The sequence below is a fragment of the Muntiacus reevesi genome, chromosome 11 (assembly GCF_963930625.1).
Source record: "Muntiacus reevesi chromosome 11, mMunRee1.1, whole genome shotgun sequence".
NCBI lineage: Eukaryota > Metazoa > Chordata > Mammalia > Artiodactyla > Cervidae > Muntiacus > Muntiacus reevesi.
Window position 1 is genome coordinate 24568979 of NC_089259.1, and position 22757 is coordinate 24591735.

Below are 22757 nucleotides of genomic sequence, written 5' to 3' on the forward strand. Positions count from 1 at the left end.
GGTTGGGGCAGAGACTTGGATTACTGTGATGCTACACGGTTTGCCTTTGAAACAAATCGAGAGAGCCGAGAGCATTTGTCATTTTTGAGATTGCACCCAGGTACTGCATTTTGGACTCTTTGTTGACATGAAGGTGCTCCATTTCTTCTATGGGATTCTTGCTCACAGTAGTAGATATAATGGTCATCTGAATTAAATTTGTCCATTCTGTTCCATTTTAGTTCACTGATTTCTAACATGTAGATGTTCGCTCTTTCCACCTCCTACTTGTATGCTGTATGCTCAGTTGTTTCAGTCAGGTTCAACCCTTTGCCACCCTACAGACTGTAGCCCACCAGGCTTCTCTGTCTCCTCCTTAATCACACCCAATTTACCATGATTCATGGACCTAAAAGTCCAGGTTCCTATGAAATATTATTCTTTATAGCATCGGACCTTACTTTCACTACCAGACACAGCCACAACTGAGTATTATTTCCACTTCTGTGCAGCCTCTTCCTTATTTTTGGAGCTATTTCTCTGATCTCACCCAGTAGCATTCTGGACACCTATCAACCTGGGGGGCTCATCTTCCAATGTCATATCTTTTTGCCCTTTCATACTGATCATGGAGTTCTTGAGGCAAGAATACTGGAGTCGTTTGCCATTCCCTTTTCAGTGGACCATTTTTTGTCAGATGGCAATAATAATAAACAAACTTGGGGTTTGAATTCAAGTTTTTCTAACCTGAACGTCCACACTAGTTAACAACTATAAAATGGAGCCTTCAAGATAAAACAAAGTCATAAAATTTCTCCTGTACATACAAAACCTATTTTAAAGGTTCTAGAAAATAATTTCTCGAATAAATTATTTTAATATTAAGACCTCAATATATACAGTAAAACTCATCAATGATTAGAACAATAATAAATTATAGTGTCAACAGAAGTGAGACCTATATAAATAATAAAATGCTTCATAAACCAGGCTACTGAGTGGAGGAAAGTGCATGAAACTAAGATGTTTTAGCTTGAAACATAAAAGGCAAAGAATTAACTTATTTAGAGCTTAGCTCAATTTATCCAAAAAGTAGTCAAGAATTAGACAATGTTGCAATTTGGGGCATATATTTATTATACAAAAAACATTTTCTAAAATAAGTGCATATAAAATTTTGTTGAAGATTTTTAAAGTTCAGATAGATTCTCATCCATCTGTGTGTGCCTGCATGTGTGCTAAGTCATTTCAGTCGCGTCCAACTCTGTGTGATGCTACGGCCTGTAGCCAGCCGGGAACCTCTGTCCATGGGATTCTCCAGGCAGGAATACTGGAGTAGGTTGCCATGCCCTCCTCCAGGGGATCGTCCCAACTTAAGGATAGAACCCACATCTCTTTAAGTCTCCCGCATTGGCAGGCGGGTTCTTTACCATTGGCACCTTATGGAAAGCCATCTCTATTCATCTAGAAGTTTAAAGTTAACTAAAAATAAGATAACATATCCTATTTTAAATTCTCATTCATATATATGAATTTAAGATAAAACCCAAAATTAAGGAATTCTATCAATCCTTGCCCTAAAGCTAACAATTTATGTTCTTCAAGTAGAGGAGTATGTTCCATTTAAAAATTTTTTTCAATATTTTAAAAACTGAAAGTATCACCACCAAAATGGTGGCCCTCCAAACTTTAAATATAACAAAAGACTGCATTACTGATACACACAAATGTCCAAAAGCCAACCTCAGACATCAAGAGCTTTGAAGTAAATAATGAAAAACTATTAGATAAGAATTCAAAATAGCACATAAGTGAACCACAGGGGAGGGTTGAAATACATACCCAAAACAGGTATGTATTATTACTGAAATGGAAAGTGATACATTTCTTATTATACTTTTTTAATTGGCCATAAACTAAGAACATATATATCACTGAAAAAATTAAAGTTATTGCATGAAAAAATTAACATGAATGATATAAAAGGACTAAAAACAAATCCAAATGAAAAATCAGAAAGCTGATCCTTTATATTGCCTTTTATCTGTTATAAAATAAATACAATTTAAATATCAAAATATAATATAAACACTAAAATTAGTTTTGAAAACAGGATATGACAAATAATCATGTCCTTGGTCTTGGTCCTTGGATGAATGGACCAGATACCTGTTAACTATAGTTTTAGCACTAGATTTACAATTATTCAATAATATAAATTATTGTAGTCATTTCAGGTATAACATTCAAACTGCATATCCTTTCTAATATTTCTGCATGAAGCAAATCACTATATTTTAGGTTAAAATAATTATGGACATAATATTAATTCATAAGATATATTTAAATTACACACGAAGTTTTCTAATTGCTATTTCACCTCTAACTTCATAGTACTTACTAGGTTTTAAATTACTGATCATAATGTGTGCTAGTTCACTTAGATGATAAAGAAAACATTTGCATTTAAATTAGGACTGGGATTTAAAGTTTCATTTTTCAACTAAGCTGATCAGCCTCTCAATAAAATGATTGAATATCTCATAACAAAGTAATATCTCAGCAGGACATGGCCTCCAGATTCATTTCACATCAAATGCTAACCATTACATTATACTGATATTTAAAAAAAAAGAAAAAAAGTATGACCCATGGCTGAGAGCTGAGTTATGTAAATATACAGGTCAGGTTTATATTTAGATTCATAATTTACATAAAGATGGTCCCACTACAGGGACAATATTATGAGCAATATTAAGAGAAGCTTGTTAACAGATAATTTAAATAATTAATATGAAAAATCATTTTACATTTCAAGAACTTTAAATTTTTCCCATCTTAATTTCATTCACTAGTTTTTCTATCAATTCAAAATTGGATGATCCATAAAGAATCTCATGTATATGTGTACTTATTAATGAAGCATTTCTATGTTACTGTTTAGTAAACTAAATTAATGTTTACTTATATAACTTTCCCTTTAAATTCTCCAAACATATACAGAAATAGTTAATCTATTTGTGTAATTCACATTTAACTTATGCCATAAATGACTCTAAGAAATAAGGTTAAATTGGAGTTTAATACATGAGGTATTTTTTTAATTTAAAAAAAAGAAGCTATAAAAATTGCACTTGAAATAAATCTAATTAGAAAATTCTGAATATATAAAACATGGATATGCCACTGGTTAGATTTAGGTTCTCAAACATAAGAAAAAAAGCTGATTTCAATTAATATTGTGTTAGTATTATGATACTAGCATTATAGAATAATGTTAATATTTAGGATATAGATTATATAGCTGTTATTAAATACTATTCTTGAGAATAAACTTTACCCTAGTAATTTTGTTTAATCTGACAGGATTTCCCCAATAATTCAAACAATGAGCATTCATTTGCAAAGTGAAAGGCCAGGACTGACACTTTTCCTACTTCATATTATAATCACTATGCTATACCTAGTAAGAATTTTTTTAATTCTTATCAAGGAAGTCACTCCTTTGTGGTTAGAAAATCTGTCAACTTTTTTTACTTTGTGTAAAATATCTGCCTTAATCCTAAAGAAACGTTATTAGCATTTTAAGAATAAAAACCAGTATTATAATATATTTACATAGCACCAAGGGCACCATGCATAATCTAAACAATTAAAAGACACCATAAGTTACATATTGAAAGAAAACTTACCAGACAGTGGTTTCCACTTGACTGTCATTGAGTTGCCGGTTGTCTAGTTGTGCAAAAAGTGGGAAAAGCACTTGAATCCCTCCAATTGAATGAATTGCACTATGAATTGAATGTGTAACTATAGCTTTTACATCCTATGTTCAAAAACAAAAATGTTTATTAAATTTTCTAAAGTATGTTATCATACTTTCCTTGTTTCAAATAACTCGGTAAGAAAATTAAATAAAATAGATATTTTAAAATCTATTTTTAAAATTTTAAATAAAAATTATATAATTTTATACACATTTAAAATAACAGTTTGAAATATTTTGATAATCACTTAAATTTAAAGCTTAAGTTGAGAGATTTTTACACTGAAAATATGAATGTCTAAATCAAAATATATTTTAAAATAAGAGATGCTATTAATAGATATAAAAGCACTCAAGTAATTTTTATGTTAAGGAGTTACACATTCTTATACCAAAGTATTTTTATATTTACATTTAGCTATTTACGAATTCACTGATTTTATTTCAAAGGATAAGAAACATATAATACAACAGAAAAGACAGATTTCCTACTAAGGAGACAAGTCCAAGGTAAACTATATTGCCAAATAAAATGCAGAAGGCAAAAACACCATTCAAAGAACTAGAAGACCAAAAAAAGAAAAACAAAGAGCAACTGGAGATTTACAGGTGAGCAACATATAAAATGTAAAATAAAGACAGAGTGTTGATGAGAACATTAAGACTAAGCTACTATTCACCCACCTGGAGCATAAGAGCATGTGGGGAATGCACAAAGATGGATGCGTTCTCCTTTGGGGATGACTCCAGGCACAGCTGAGCATCCGTGGCTTTAGCATTGTATGTAAATGCAATACTACTTGCAAGTTTCCCGTCATACAGAACCTGCTTATGATGTTCTGCTAAATGAATATCACTTTCAGACTTAAACTTGAAGGTGCTCTGAAAAAATAAAACTTAAGTTAAACACTCTTTATTATTATTTTTTTCATTTATTTTTATTAGTTGGAGGCTAATTACTTTACAATATTGTAGTGGTTTAAATAAAACATAATAAAAACCTCAAGTTTCAAAGCACAGAAAAATTTAAGATAAATGATTTGTTGTGACATTTCCATGTGCTGGGTACTTGTCAGTGGCATTATTCTGTTATTCTCACCTCAGTTCTATGAGTTACAGTTTATTATGCTAATAAACACACTCAAATCTTCATGTTATCATTTTTACTAAAATTTTGATTATATATAAAATAATTTTATTAAGAAAAGGTCAGATGGTATTAAATGTAAATAGGCTTTTACTTCAATAATTCATAACATAAATTTAAATTTTTCTTGTTAACATTTTCAAAAGCACGTATAGAAGTAAACAGTGCCTGGCACATGAACTATTAATATAGAAACAAGGCTATCAGTTGAGACTAAAAAAAGTTTATTCACAAAAATATGCCTTTATTACAAAAAGTGTATCGAGATAGTGATATTGATGCTATTCCACAAAAAATCACAATAGCCATATCAAAACCCAGAAGAAATGGTCATGTTACCACTTTAAATGAAGGACAAGAAATAATGATGTACTAACAGCAATAAGAAAAGTATTGTTAGAAACAGTTAAAATTTCTCTGCAGGTGTATGAAACTGACAATGATCTTAAATGACAATTTAACCTTTGCAAAAATCACATATTAGTATCCCATCACTATATGGCAAATAAATTCGGAAACAATGCAAACAGTGACAGACTTTCTTTTCACGGGCTCCAAAATCACTGCAGATGGTAACTGCAGCCATGAAATTAAAAGACACTTGCTCCTTGGAAGAAAAGCTATGACAAACCTATACAGCATACTAAAAGCAGAGCATTACTTTGCCAACAGAGGTCTACTCAAAACTATGGTTTTTCCAGTAGTTATGTATGCATGTGAGTTTGGACCATAAAGAAGGCTGAGCACCGAAGAATGGATGCTTCTGAACTGTGATGTCGGAGAAGACGTTGAGAGTCCCTTGGTGACTGTGAGGATACCTGTGAGGATACCAAACCAGTCAATTCTAAAGGAAATCAGTCCTGAATGTTCACTGAAAGGACTGATATTGAAGCTGAAACTCTAATACTTTGGCCACCTGATGCAAATAACTGACTCACTGGAAAAAACCCTGATGCTGGGAAAGATTGAAGGTAGGAGAAGGGGACGACAGAGGATGAGAATGCTTGGATGGCATCACTGACTCGATGGTCATGAGTCTGAGGAAGCTCCTGGAGTTGGTGATGGACAGGGAGGCCTGGAGTGCTTCAATCCATGGGGTCACAAAGAGTCAGACACAACTGAGCAACTGAACTGAACTGAGTGCAGAACAAACATGTCATGACAAATTTAGCCAGTTATCTACAGTTTTCTGAACCACTACTGAAAGAGTCTTACTAACTTGAACCTGGATGCAAATTGTTCATTATTAGCATGCCAGAAGACAGGAGCAGCATGAAAAATGAAAACTGTGTGTATGTCACTATGGATGGTACCTTTACTTTTTAAATGTATGCATGTCTATATATTTGAATATTAGACATAAACTAAGAAAATGTCACTATTTTGGATCAGATCTTTTGCTATCTTCTCAATTAAATGGGGTGTAGAACATTATCTCTCATCTCAATGTTTCCTAATTTAATCGCTTTTATAATTCACAGATTCATACAAGATAGAGGTAACAGGCATATTAAATTATACCTGAATCAAAGACTCTATTTAAATTCCTAATGTACTAAAGAATAGGTGACAATTATAACGGGAAATTGAAACAAAAAATTCCTTTAAAAACATTTTAATAAATATATGAGTTAACTACTGGCAATATAAAATTCATGTAATTGCCTCCTTCACTGATTGCTTTAGTATTGTAAAGTAAATAATATGTATGTCAGTAAAATCATAAATGGTCAAAATGTTTAACATCTAATTAATTATTGTAGTATAGTTGATTTAAAATGTTGTATTAGTTTCTGCTACACATCCACTTTTTTTTAATACAGTCTTCCCAATAGGTCATTATGGAGCATTGAGAAGAGTTTCCTGTGCTATACAGTAAGTCCTTATTAGTTATCTATTTTAAATATAGCAAAGTATATATGTCAATCCCAACATCTGTGTTTTTAATACCTTTTTAGAGTGGAATTTAACAAGTCTGTTAGAATTTTGACCTATTTTGTGAACCAAAGATCAAAAGTGCTATTAATTATTTTAGAGGAGTAAAACAAAAGAGCTAACTTGTAGAAATAAAATTATTTAATTGAGGGAATTTGGAAGAAGAGTATACAGAACACTGAAGCACTGGGGAAGCTGACCAAATAAGTGAAGACTACAGGAGTTGGATAAGATAAAAGCAAACTGTAGGACAATCTGGTAGAGAAGTGATGTGTCCTTATACTGATGATAATATACCAAGAAAAGCATTATGTAAAGGACGGGAATAGCAACTGGAAAAAAGAGCAACATATGCTCTTAGTAGAGGCTACCTTAAGGACTTTTAAAAAATTTTGACATCAAAAGCAAATATTAACAACAAAGCAAATATTAGCAAGTGTAACTACACCAAACTACAAAACTTCTGCACAGCAACAAAGGAAACTATCAAAAAAAAAAAAAGAAAGAAAAGAAAAGGAAACCTACCAAACTAGCAGAGAATATCTGCAAATCATATATCTGATAAGGGGTTGATATACAAAATATAAGTAACTCACACAACTCAATAGCAAAAAAACAATTCATTTCAAATACAGGCAGAAGATGTGAACACATATATTTTTTTTCTGAAGAAGATGTAAAATAGATACCCCAAAGGTACATGAAAAGGTACTCAAGGGGTTGATATACAAAATATAAGTACTTACACAACTCAATAGCAAAAAAAAAATTCATTTCAAATACAGGCAGAAGATGTGAACACATATATTTTTTTCTGAAGATGTAAAATAGATACCCCAAAGGTACATGAAAAGGTACTCAAAGTCATTAACCATGAGAGAAACACAAATCAAAACCACAGTGAAGAGTATTATCAGAAAAACAAGAGATAATAAATGTTGGTGAGGATGTATAAAAAGGCAAATAACAAGGGTGTTCACCTCCAAGGATAAATAAATGAACCAAGAAAAAGTGGGATATATGTACACTGGAATGTTAGTCATAAAGAAAGTATGCTATCTTTATTAGTTGGAGGCTAATTACTTTACACTATTGTAGTGGTTTTTGCCATACATTAACATGAATCAGCCACAGATTTACATGTGTTCCCCATCCCAATCCCCCCTCCCACCTCCCTCCCCATCCCATCCCTCTGGGTCATCCCAGTGCACCAGTCCTGAGCACTTGTCTCATGTATCCAACCTGGACTGGCGATCTGTTTCACACTTGAAAATATACATGTTTCAATGCTATTCTCTCAGATCATCCCACCCTTGACTTCTCCCATAGAGTCCAAAAGTCTGTTCTATACATCTGTGTATCTTTTTCTGTCTTGCATATAGGGTTCTTGTTACCATCTTTCTAAATTCCATATAAAAATAAAGGAAAAAAAAAAGAAAACAAACAAACAAAAAAAAACTCTTACTAGTTTCCTAAGTAATTGGTGAGTTACGAAAAAAAAATAAAATCTTGTTAACAAACTCTTAAAAAAAAAAAGTATGGTATCTTGCCATTTACAACAACGTGCATGGGCCTTAAGAGCATTATGAGAAGTAAAATAAGTAAGACAGGCAAAAGTTAAATATTATATGATCTCACTTGTGTGTGGTACCTAAAAGAAAAACAAACAAATAAATAAATAAATGAACAAACAGCAAGCTCACAGATACAGAGAACAGAAAGATGGCTTGCCAGAGACAAAGGAGGTGGTGGTGGTGTTCAGTCACTAAGTCATGTCTGACTCTGTGATCCCATGGGCTGCAGTACACCAGGCTCCTCTATCCTATACTATTTCCTGGAATTTGCTCAAATTCATTTCCATTGGGTCAGTGATGCTATCTAACTATCTCATCCTCTGTCATCCCTTTCTCCTTTTGCCTTCAATCTTTCCCAGTATCAGGGTATTTTCCAAAGAGTCAGCTCTTCCTTTCAAGCAGCCAAAGAACTGAGGAGTTTCAGCTTCAGCAATGAATATTCAGAGTTGATTTTCCTTTAGGATTGACTGGTTTGATCCTGCTGTCCAAAGGACTCTCAAGAGTCTTCTCCAACACCACAATTCAAAAGCAATTCTTCAGTGCTCAGCCTTTTTTAGGGCTCCCCAGGTGGCGCTAGTGGTAGAGAATCTGTCTGCCAATGCAGGAGGTGTAAGATATACAGGTTTGATCCCTGAGTTGGGAAGATACCGTAGAGGAGGAAATGGCAACCCACTCCCATATTCTTGCCTGGAAAATCCCATGGACAGAGAAGCCTGGAGGGCTACAGTTCACAGTGTTGCCAAGAGTCAGACATGACTGAAGCAATTTAGCACAGCCTTTTTTATGGTTCAACCCTCACATCCTTATATGACAAATGGAAAAACTATAGCCCTGACTATATGGATCTTTGTCAGCAGAGTGATGTTTGGTTTTAATAGGCTTTCTACGTTTTTCATATCTTTCCTTTCAAGAAGCAATCATCTTTTAATGTCATGGCTGCAAGTCATGGTCTGCAGTGAGTTTGGAGCCCAACAAAATAAAATCTGTCACCGCTTTCATTGTTTCCCCTTCTATTTGCCATGAAGTTATGGGACTGGACACCATGATCTCAGTGTTTTGTGGTTTTTTTTTACAACGTTGAGTTTCACGAATTTGGGGGGTGGGTAAATTGATGAACCCCACGTCCAAGGAGTGGCGGCTGCATGGGCACAGGAGGGCCAAGAGGAGCTACTCCACATTCAAGGTCAGGAGAGGCAGCCATGAGGAGATACCCTTCGTCCACAGTAAGGAGCAGTGGCTGCGCTTTGCTGGAGCAGCGGTGAAGAGATACCCCACGTCCTATGTGAGAGAAACCCAAGTAAGACAGTAGGTGTTGCGAGAGGGCATCAGAGGGCAGACACACTGAAACCATAATCACAGAAAACTAGCCAATCTGATCACAGGACCACAGTCTTGTCTAACTCAATGAAAATAAGCCATGCCCTGTGGGGCCACCCAAGATGGTCGGATCATGGTGGAGAGGTCTGACAGAATGTGGTCCACTGGAGAAGGGAATAGCAAACCACTTCAGTACTCTTGCCTTGAGAACTCCATGTACAGTATGAAAAGGCAAATTGATAGGACACTGAAAGAGGAACTCCCCAGGTCGGTAGGTGCCCAATATGCTACTGGAGATCAATGGAAAAATAACTCCAGAAAGAATAAAGGGATGGAGCCAAAGCAAAAACAATACCCAGTTGTGGATGTGACTAGTGATAGAAGCAAGGTCTGATGCTGTAAAGAGCAATATTGCATAAGAACCTGGAATGTTAGGTCCATGAATCAAGGCAAATTGGAAGTGGTCAAACAGGAGATGGCAAGAGTGAATGTCAACATTCTAGGAATCAGCGAACTAAAATGGACTGGAAAGGGTGAATTTAACTCAGATGATCATTATATCTACTACTGTGGGCAGGAATCCCTTAGAAGAAATGGAGTAGCCATCATGGCCAACAAAAGCGTCCAAAATGCAGTACTTGGATGCAATCTCAAAAAGGACAGAATGATCTATGTTCGTTTCCAAGGCAAACCTTTCAAAATCATGGTAATCCAAGCCTATGCCCCAACCAGTAACGCTGAAGAAACTGAATGGTTCTATGAAGACGTACAAGACCATTTACTACTAACACCCAAAAAAGATGTCCTTTTCATTATAGGGACTGGAATGCAAAAGTAGGAAGTCAAGGAACACCTAGAGTAACAGGCAAATTTGGCCATGGAATACGGAATGAAGCAGGGCAAAGGCTAATAGAGTTTTGCCAAGAGAACACACTGGTCACAGCAAACATCCTCTTCCAACACCACAAGAGACGACTCTACACATGAACATCACTAGACGGTCAACACCGAAATCAGATTGATTATATGATTATATTCTTTGCAGCCAAAGATGGATAAGCTCTATATAGTCAGCAAAAACAAGACCAGGAGCTGACTGTGGCTCAGATCCTGAACTCCTTAGTGAAGAAAGCAGGGAAAGTAGACCATTCAGGTATGACCTAAATCAAATCCCTTATGACTATACAGGAGAAGTGAGAAATAGATTTAAGGAACTAGATCTGATAGAGTGCCTGATGAACTATGGAGGGAGGTTCATGACACTGTACAGGAGACCGGGATCAAGAACATCCCCATGGAAAAGAAATGCAAAAAGGCAAAATGGTTGTCTGAGGAGGCCTTACAAATAGCTGTGAAAAGAAGAGAAGCAAAAAGCAAAGGAGAAAAGGAAAGATAGTCCCATTTGAATGCAGAGTTCCAAAGAATAGCAAGGAGAGATAAGAAAGCCTTCCTTAGCGATCAATGCAATAAATAGAGGAAAACAACAGAATGGGAAAGATTAGAGATCTCTACAAGAAAATTAGAGATACCAAGGGAAAATTTCATGCAGAGATGGGTTCGATCAAGGACAGAAATGGTATGGACCTAACAGAAGCAGAAGATATTAAGAATAGGTGGCAAGAATACACAGAAGAACTGTACAAAAAAGATCTTCATGACCCAGATAATCACGATGATGTGATCACTCACCTAGAGCCAGACATCCTGGAATGCTAAGTCAAGTGGGCCTTTAGAAAGCATCACTACGAACAAAGCTACTGGAGGTGATAGAATTCCAGTTGAGCTATTTCAAATCCTAAAAGATGATGCTGTGAAAGTGCTACATTCAATATGCCAACAAATGTGGAAAACTCAGCAGTGGTCACAGGACTGGAAAAGGTCAGTTTTCATTCCAATCCCAAAGAAAGGCAATCCCAAAGAATGCTCAAACTACTGCACAACTGCACTCATCTCACACGCTAGTAAAGTAATGCTCAAAATTCTCCAGGCCAGGCTTCAGCAATACATGGACCGTGAACTTCCAGATGTTCAAGCTGGTTTTAGAAAAGGTAGAGAAACCAGAGACCAAAACACCAACATGTGCTGCATCATGGAAAAAGCAAGAGAGTTCCAGAAAAACATCTATTTCTGCTTTATTGACTATGCCAAAGCCTTTGACTGTGTGGATCACAATAAACTGTGGAAAATTCTGAAAGAGATGGGCATACCAGACCACCTAACCTGCCTCTTGAGAAACCTATATACAGGTCAGGAAGCTACAGTTAGAACTGGACATGGAACAACAGACTGGTTCCAAATAGGAAAAGGAGTACGTCAAGACTGTATATTGTCACCCTGCTTATTTAACTTATATGCAAAGTACATCACGAGAAACGCTGGGCTGGAAGAAGTACAAGCTGGAATCAAGATTGCTGGGAGAAATATCAATAACCTCAGATATGCAGATGATATCACCCTTATGGCAGAAAGTGAAGAGGAACTAAAAAGTCTCTTGAAAGTGAAAGAGGAGAGTGAAAAAGTTGGCTTAAAGCTCAACATTCAGAAAACTAAGATCATGGCATCTGGTCCCATCACTTCATGGGAAATAGATGGGAAAGAGTGGAAACAGAGTCAGACTTTATTTTTTGGGGCTTCAAAATCACTGCAGATGGTGACTGCAGCCATGAAATTAAAAGATGCTTACTCCTTAGAAGGAAAGTTATGACCAACCTAGATAGCATATTAAAAAGCAGAGACATTACTTTGTCAACAAAGGTCCATCTAGTCAAGCTATGGTTTTTCCAGTGGTGATGTACGGATGTGAGAGTTGGACTGTGAAGAAAGCTGAGCACTGACAAACTTGATGCTTTTGAACTGTGGTGTTGGAGAAGACTCTTGAGAGTCCCTTGGACTGCAAGCAGATCCAACCAGTCCATCCTAAAGGAGATCAGTCCTGGGTGTTCATCAGAAGGACGGATGCTGAAGCTGAAACTCCAATACTTTGGCCACCTCATAAGAAGAGTTAACTCATTGGAAAAGACCCTGATGCTGGGAGGGATTGGGGGCAGGAGGAGAAGGGGATGACAGAGGATGAGATGGTTGGATGGCATCACCAACTCGATGGACATGAGTTTGAGTAAGCTCTGGGAGTTGGTGATGGACAGGGAGGCCTGGCGTGCTGTGATTCATGGGGTCGCAAAGAGTTGGACACAACTGAGCGACTGAAATGAACTGAAATTGATGAAAGGGGTGAAAAGGAATAAAGTTCCAATTATGAAATAGGAATGTAATATACAGCAGGGTAATAGTGTATGGTATATTTTAAAGTTGCTAAAAGAAAAGATTTTTAAAGTTTTCATTACACACACAAAAAAATTGTAACTATGATTATGGATGTTAACTATAACTTATTGTGGTGATAATGTTGTAATATAGTCAAAATATACAATCATTTTGTACACCTGAAACTAATGTATTTCAATTGCATGTTAATTTTTCTAAGTTAAAAAAAGGGAAAAAAAAGTTTTGTAGAGATTTATACAGCAAATAAAAGACAAGATCATAAGTAGAAGAATTAAGATTCTTCCACACAAACACTTACAATACTGGGTGTGCATACTTCGGCTATCTTGAGTATCATCAGTAACTGCTAATTTTTCAATTTTTCTGTTGTAGCCAGAACCAGTGGGAAATATCCAAAAGCGTCATCAGAATTATAGTTCATTATGAAGCATTCAACATAAGGTAGGTCTATCCTAACCCTATTCCCAAGTATCTTTAAAGACATTTTACTCAGGAAGCATGTACCCAATGAGGCAATTATTCTGATGTTCTAGTTTTTTGTTTTTGTTTTTTCTTTTAAGCACAGCTTCCTAGAGGAGATTTTACTTCCTAATTACAGACTTTGCTTATTAGTGCTTTTTAAATATAAAATATGGGTAATTCTGACAAATCTACATAAAAACTCTTCTTTAGTTAGTAAATCAAATACAAATAGCCCCATTAAATGATCTTCTGCTGGTTTCATAAGGATCCTTCAAATACGGTATTGCTAACAGACTCATTTTTTTCAGCCCCAACAGATATTCATTCTTCCAACATGAGGTAATATAAATAATGTTTACTCATAAATGTTTGCCAAAACTGTAAAAGCATGAAATAATAATGACTATAAACAACATGCTACCTAGTGTTCACTTATAATCAAGCATTTTAATTTAAAAATGTATCTTAAAATACATGCAATACCAGCAAAAACAAGGCAAATCTGTTAACTCTCCTTTTATGAGCTTTCGACATAAATTTATATTTTAAAAATTTATTTTCCTAAATAAAATTCTATGCTTATGGAACAGAAATAATTATTAGTTTTGGAATACCTAGAAAATAGAAATTAGAAGTATAGATAAATGTATTTAGAAATTCTCTAAAAAGGCCGCATGTAAAAATGCTAAATGTTGTTATACAATTTCAAACTGTCTCTTAACATGTCAAACTGTGAAGGTATAAATTATACAACTTCCTAATTCAGATAAGCTGTCATATACACTGTTCTTAATGCAGAATGACATGAGCATCTGACCCTTTGCAGGAGAGAGGAGGTAAATCACACAGATAGTAAAACTCTTGAGGAAAGAGTGGATGAAAATTGTTTTTCGACCACACACACTGTTGTATCTAAAATTGTGTAGAATTTGAACCTGAAATTCTTTTCAAAGAGCAGGATAAACCAAAGTCTCAGCCTGTAACTGTAATTCATGTTGGAAAACCATACTTAATTGGTGCCAATACTTAAGACAGTTTTTAGTTTACCATGCTATACCACCTAGAATTTCCAGTGGAATTTCAAGCTTTAAGAACAGCTTATAAATATTTAATTAACTATAATCTATTATTACCTACTGTAAAACTTCTGACATTGTACTTATTTTATCTGTAAAACAGCCCATCTTGGGTAAAGACTGCAATAGTCATCTTTGTTTTCTTAGAAAGCTCCATTAACAGTTGTTGGGTGAGTTATTGCAGTCACTATGGAAACTGGTATGGAGTTTTCTCCAAAAGTTAAAACCAAAACTTCCATATGGCCTAGCAACTCCACTTCTGGATATTTATCCAAAGAAAACAAGAACACTAACTAGAAAAGATATAGGCAACCCCACTTTCACTTCAACATTATTTACTTTACCAATACATGGAAGCAAACTAAGTATCCACTGATAGATGAATGAATGAATAAAAATAAGAAGTATTAAGTATTTCATGGGGTCACAAAGAGTCAGACACGACTGAGTGACTGAACTGAAGTGAATTATTCAACTATAAAAAAGAAGGAAATCTTGCCATTTACAACAACACAGATGGACCTTTAGGGGATTGAAAGTGAAAGTGTATCCATGCTTAGTCATATCCGACTCTTTGCGACTCCTTGCGACCCCATGGACTGAAGCCCACCAGGTTCCTCTGTTCATGGAAATCTCGAGGCAAGAATTCTGGAGTGGGTTGCCATTCCCTTCTCCAGGGGATCTTCCTGACCCAGAGATCAAATCAAGGTCTCCTGCATTGCAGGAAGATTCTTTACCATCTGAGATACCAGGAAAGTCCCTTAAGAGTATTAAGTCAAGTGAAATAAGTCAGCGAAAGTCAAACATCACTCATACGGAGAATCAAAAATTGAGGCCTACATACAGAGAACCGACTAGTGATTGCCAGAGGTAAGTGTAAGGGATGGGGAGAGTGGATGAAGGTGGCAATGAGTATAAACTTTTAGTTATAAGATAAATAAGTTCTGGGTACATAATATATAAAATGTTGATTATAGTTAACAACAGTATATTTGAAAGTTCCTGAGAGTAGGTTTTAAAAGTTCTCAATACACACAAAAATTATAACTATGAAAGGTGATAATTTGTTAATTAACCTTACTGTGACAAATCTTGCAATATATACATATGTCAAATCATTATGCTCTACACGTTAAACTAAGACATTTGTTGTTGTTGTTGTTGTTTAGTCACTAAGTCGTGTCTTACTCTTTGCAACCCCATGGACTGAGCCCACCAGGCTCTGTTGTCCATCCATGGGATTGTACAGGCGAGAATACTAAAGTGGGTTGCCATTTTCTTCTCCAAGGGATCTTTCCAACTCAGGGATCGAACCTGCATCGTCTGTTTGGCAGGTGGATTCTCTACCACTGTGCCACCAGGGAAACGCAAACTAAGAGAAGTTATGTATCAATTACATTTCAATAAAACTGGACAAAAAGCTTTAAAAATTAAAAAAGAATATCATATTGTCTGTACAGTACAATGGAGTTAAAAGCTGTAGCTTCAAAACCAGTTAGACTTGCATTTGAATCTCAACTCTATCACCTATAGTTGCATAACCACCCACAAGTTATTTGCCTTTCATCTGCTACACACCCAATACACAAAATATTATAAATAAAGCACTATAAACAATACCTGGTACTTTTAAAGCCAAATGGTAGCTGCTATTATCACTATATCCTTTTCTACTTAATATTATACATCTTCTATGTTAATTTTTCTTAAACGTTACTCATAAAATATTCACCATAAACTTTACGGTAATGGCATAAAGTATGGATGACAGTGGAATTCAGGTAACTGACATAGCTGCTAATTAGGCAAATTTCACTGAGTAGAACCTTAATCAATCAAAGTGGAATTACTTAACACGAATATGAGAAAATGTGTCACAACACTGCTAAATGCAAGAAAACTGTTTATCTAACTATTATATGAGCAAAGGCATGTTATTTTCTAACACTAATCTCTGAAACCTTCACAGGCATAAAAAATATAGTCATTTTTCATTGAATTTATGTTAGGATAACATACATATGACAAAACCTGTTGCTTTCCCCAGACTCATTATGTGACAAATGTTGCTGATATTAGCATAGTAATGACAACATTCTGATATTCAAGGAATCATATTTCCTGATATATAATTAAGAGGATGTTTCCACTTGTATAATGTACAATGATTTTCTCTTCAAAATGAATAAATAGTCCATCCGAATTCATTTAAAAATTAGCATCCAAACTCTAATATCTCCAAACTTCTCAAGGCAAATCACATGCCCTACAATCATGATTACCAGTCCCTGATAAACAAGAATGTAGAGAAAAGAAATGATTATATAGTCACAACTGTGCCAACAAAAAGGGCAAATGGATGAGCATACACTATTTCAATGAATGAAGTGAAGACAGTATTTCAACATAGCTGAAAATGACCCAACCAATCAAATCCTAAAATTATGATGAAATATCAAATTACCATAAGTGCCAAGTAAGAATCATTAAGTATAGATATGAAATCACTCATGTCCTTTGTCCCACACTGAACTTTTAATGAATTTAAGTAAATTTAAGTAAAAAGTTATGCAAAACACTAAAGATATCACTCTAGCTCATAATCACTACTTTTTAAAAATAATTTTTCTGAAGCAGTTTAGTGATACTTCTTACCCTTTTTTTTTTTGTTTTTTTGGGAGGTATAATTATGTATCATACCTATGTATCATAGGTATCATTGTAACTATGATGCTTATAAACTCAGAGCGTATGGTTTCTAAAAACAATGACTGAAATAATATACTGCAAATGTATAAATAGCTTTTCCACGCTTTCATTTTAACATTGCTGAAATATATGTACATTCCATTATCAGATAATAAACCTTTACTTTCATTTTGTTCATACAGCTTTCAAAGTATTCAGAAATGTTTAATATAGTCTCTTGAAAATTATAAAATTTTGGGAGGGGAAATATAATGTGAGATGTCTAATAAAATCTAGCCTTACTTGGGGAAAAAATGGTCTTAATTTTTTCAGCCTGTTATACAAAGATCATTATTTTGTAGTTTAGCTTATAGCAGCAAAACAACTTCATGTCACAATTAATTACATCATATTTTAAAAATATGATTCAATTTAAATGACTGTAAACATATAATCAATTATGTAAATGTAATTGTCTTGTCTTAATCCCATTTGTGGCATTCAGATCACTACCAACTAGTCAAATAATAAGCTGATCTATGCATAAATATAAATATTTATTGCATTATTACTTTAAGAAGCATTTTTAAAAAGAGACTTATTATATAAAATGGTATGATTAGGATGGGGATGAGAACAAGGAATGACTGTGAATAGGCATGTGAGATCTTTCTGGGGTGGTGGTAATGTTCTAAAATTGGATTGTGGTGATATTTGCACAACTCTATAAATTTACATAAAATAATTTGTATACTTAAGATGAGAGAATTGTAAATTATACTTCAATAAAACTGCTACATATGTTAACAATAAAACATGCAAGAACATTTTGCACTAATTATTCTCAAGGGGGATTCCCTTGTGGCTCAGCTGGTAAAGAATCGGCCTGCAACGCGGGAGACCTGGGTTTGGTCCCCGTGTTGGGAAGAACCCCTGGAGACGGGAAAGGCTACTGACTCCAGTATTCTGGCCTGGAGAATTCCATGGACTGTATAGTCTATGGGGTCACAAAGAGTCGGACATGACTGAGCGACTTGCACTTTCACTGTCATTCTCAAAGGAGTAACATATGATGCAGCTTTCTTAAATACAGAACACTTCAGTATAATATTTCAATATGGAACATTACATGTAAAAAGAGGACAATATCCATTCTTTTCAAGAACACGTAGAATGACTAGCAAAAAGAACACGTTTGGGTTCATAAAACAAATTTCAGCAAATTTATCAAGACTAAAATCATATGAATGGAATGTATATATTCCTTGAAAAGCAAAATTATAAAGCATTCCAAGAAATATAAAATATGAATTCTCTGACATTTATTTAAAAATCTGTATTTATAACTTTCAATTTCTATACAGAGAACACTGTAGGCTGGAACTTCAATGGTGAGTTCTTACAAATACTGAAGAGAAAATTTAAAAAAGAAAATTGAAAATGACACTAAAGTTATCCATGCAGTCAATAAACAAACAAGCCACAGAATGTGAACAAGGTTGTAGTACCCAGACATGCAACAATATTTTACCTAAAAATGTCTGCTTTCCAACCAAACACCGCGAGAGAAAGAAAAAAACTGGAAAATATGACACATATATGGAAAAAGAAGCAGGCAACAGCAATGGCTAGTGAGAGCAGCCCAGATGTCAGATGTAACAGAAAAAGATTTCAAAGAAGCCATTAAAAATATGTTCAAAGAACTAAAGGAAACCACAATCAGAGAAGTAAATAAAGTTATGACAACAAGGTCACATTAAACAGACAGTATCAATTAAGAGATAAATACTGATACATAAGAAAGTGAAGCGAATAAATTTTAAGGTTTCTAATCACAGGAAATTTTTTGTCTTTTTTTTTTTTTCTATATCATATCTGTACCAGAAGATGGATATTAGCTGAATCTATTATGATAGTAATTTCACAATCTAGTTAATCAAATCACCATGTTGTATGCCTTAAACTTACTCAGTGATGCATGCCAAATACTTCTAAATAAAACTGGAAAAAATTAATAAAATTACTATTTTATTAAAGTAACAGTAAGATTTGTATTTTAAAATAGTAATACAATTAAAGTTTAACATTATTTCTTAAAAGAGAGAAAGATACTATAAAATCAGTCCAAATGGAAATTCTGGAGGTGAAAAGTATAACTGAATTGAAAAATTCTACAGAGGGGGTGAACAATAGATGTGAAAAATCAGAAGTAAGGATTAGCAAATATAAAAATAAATGCTGATTATGCAATCCAAACAACAGAGATGAGAAATACTGAAGAATGGTCAGTCTCAGAAAAATGTAGGAAACAAGTGTATCAACATACGAAGACTGAGAATATCAGAGGTAGACAAGAAGGAGAAAAGCGAGGCAAATATTTAAAACCTTAATGGATAGAAGTTACCAATTTATTGAAAAGCACTGTATTACCCATTCAGCAAGCCCATGAACTTGATGAAGAATTAAAGCAAAGAAATCTGCTAACAGAAAAATTGTAATAGTAATGCTGAAACACAAGGAGAAAATCTTAAAAGCAGCAAGAGAAAAATTACTATTTACTTAAAAGAGAACAATAGTAAGATCAACAGCAGACTTCTCACCTGAAAAAATGGAGGCCAGACACAGAGGAATAAAACATTCAAAGTATTCAAAGGAAAAAAATAAAAATCAACCAAGAATTTATATCCAGCAGTCTAAAAGGAAAATAAGATACATTCCCAAGTAAATAAAAACTAATATAATGTGCTATTAGCTGATCTCAGTTCAGTTCAGTCGCTCAGTCATGTCAGACTCTTTGTGACCACATGAACTGCAGCATGCCAGGCTTCCCTGTCCATCACCAACCCCCGGAGCTTGCTCAAACTCATGTCCATCGAGTTGTTGATACCATCCAACCATCTCATGCTCTGTTGTCCCTGTCTCCTCCTACCTTTAATCTTTCCCAGCATCAGGGTCTTTTCCAATGAGTCAGTTCTTCGCATCAGGTGGCCAAAGTATTGGAGTTTCAGCTTCAACATCAGTCTTTCCAATGAATATTCAGGACTGATTTCCTTTGGGATTGACCGGTTGGATTTCCTTGCAGTCCAAGGGACTCTCAAGAGTCTTCTCCAACACCACAGTTCAAATTCTTCAGCACTCAGCTTTCTTTATGGTTCAATTCTCACATCCATACATGACTACTGGAAAAACCATAGCTTTGACTAGACGGGCCTTTGTTGCCAAAGTAATGTCTCTGCTTTTTAATATGCTAAGTTGACCATAGCTTTTCTTCCAAGGAGCAAGCGTCCTTTAATTTCATGAGTTTCACAAACACAAGAAATAACAAAGAAAGTCCTTCAAGCTAACAGTAAAGAGCTCAGACAGTCATTTGAACTGATATGAAAAACAATGAGCATCAAGTAGTCATGAGGTTATAAAAGATGGCAAAAATGCATATTTATTCTCCTTTATTCCCTCTTAATTGATTCCAAAGCAATTTTATAAAATATATATACATCAAGTATGATTTTGCCTATAACATAAAAATGTAATGCATTTGCCAATAACAACACAAAGGAGGATGCTAGAAAAGCCATATTGAGCTAATGAAGTAAGTTCAGGTGGTAAATGAACAAATGAGGGAACCATTAATAAAAAAATGAGTTTACTATAACCAAATCTATAAATCAGTTACTTTTCCTCTCTTGAATTCCTTAAAAGATATATAAGTATATAATATAATGATTAGAATAATGTAATGTTGGGTTTGTAACCAACATTGTAGTATGTACTATGTATAACAACTTAACCAAAAAGCAAAAAACACAACAGACCTATAAAAGTAACATTCCTATATCTCACAGGAATTAAGTTGGTATAAACCTGAAGCTGATTCTAAGTTAAAATTTAAGTGGCAAGAACTATAGCAAACACTAAATAAATAAGGCCCCAAAAAAGTGAAAAAAAAAACAAATGAAAATGCTACTGTAAAAAATATTCATTTAATTCACAATAAAGCAGTAAAGAAGGAATAAAGGAATCAAAAGAACATAATGCATAGGTAACAAATAAAATGATGACTGTAAATTCAACTATATCAGTAAAATTAAATGTGAATGGCAAAACAATATGCTCAAAAGAGAATATTATTAGACAGGATAATAAAACAAGATCTAACAATGGGTTGCCTATAGGAGACATACTTCAGATTCAAAGTTGAAAATGGATTCAAAGTAAAAGAAAGGGAAAATTTATCAATATACCACAAGTTCCAATGACTGTGCTAATGTCAGAGACAAACACTTCAAAACAAAATATATTACTAGATATAGAGAAACATTTAATAATAATAAAAGAGTCAAACCATCAGGAAAATGATAATATCTGCACACCTAACAACCAAGCACCAAAATACATGAAGAAGAACTTGACAGGTATGAAGAAAGAAATAGAAAAGTTGACAGTAACAGACGAAAACTTCAAATCCCAACTTGAATAGTGGATAAAACAACTAGGTAGAATTCAACAAAGAAAGAGAAGACCTGTACAAATATATAAAGACTAAGAATTACAGGAAAAATTACTAAATAGAGAATGAGACAAACAAACAGCAGAGAAAAATAACAAAACCAAAAGCTGCTTCTTTATAAAGATCAAAAGTGACAAACCTGTACCTAGACTAATTAATATGCTAATACTGTCATCTCAAGAGGTGATCATCTTAATAAACACAGAAGTATTTGACAAAATCCGGCACCCTTTTATTTTAAAGTGTTCAGCAAAACAGGAACAGAATGAAGCTTCCCCATTATGATTAAAAGCATCAATGGACACTTCACAGATAACAACACATTTAATGCTAAAAACTGAAAGTTTTCCCACTAATATCAATAACAAGACAAAGATAACTGTGCTAATGTTCAATCTTATACTGGAGATTCTAGATAGGCAAGAAAAAGCACTCGGAAAGTAAGAAATAAATTTATCTCTATCTGCAGATGACATAGTTTCGTACATAGAAAATCCTAAAGAATACACACACACACATATAAAATACACACACAAACTATTATTGTGAATAAATTCAGCAAGACTGCAGTATACAGAATTGAAATACAAAAATCTACTGTACATATTAGCAAAGAAAATCCAAACATATTTAAAAACAACTCTGTCAGCACCAAAATAATAAAATACTAGAGAATACATTTAACAAAAGAAGTCCAAGAATTTTGGCATTTGATTTATGGCAAAAAGGAATAAAGAGCCTCTTGATGAAAGTGAAAGAGGAGAGTGAAAAAGTTGGCTTAAAGCTCAACATTCAGAAAACTTAAGATTGTGGCATCCACCCCCACCACTTCATGGCTAATAGATGGGGAAACAGTGGCAGACTTTACTTTTTTGGGCTCCAAAATCCCTGCAGATCGTGACTGCAGCCATGAAATTAAAAGACACTTGCTCCTTGGAAGAAAAGTTATGATCAACATTGACAGGATATTAAAAAGCAGAGACATTACTTTGCCAACAGAGGTCAGTCTAGTCAAGGCTATGGT

At 34.4% G+C, this 22757-nt stretch overlaps 1 protein-coding gene across 7 annotated transcripts in view; it reads right to left on the minus strand.

The window, feature by feature from the left end:
- Positions 1 to 22757, minus strand: part of NBEA (neurobeachin) — a 652386-nt gene that overhangs the window by 496099 nt on the left and 133530 nt on the right. For all 7 annotated transcript variants that reach the window (XM_065901711.1, XM_065901709.1, XM_065901706.1 and 4 more), the window contains exons 9-10: positions 4430 to 4627; positions 3672 to 3805 (exon numbers count right to left, since the gene is read on the minus strand). In XM_065901711.1, the coding sequence (XP_065757783.1) occupies positions 3672 to 3805; positions 4430 to 4627 (332 nt within the window). The remainder of the gene's footprint in view (positions 1 to 3671; positions 3806 to 4429; positions 4628 to 22757) is intronic.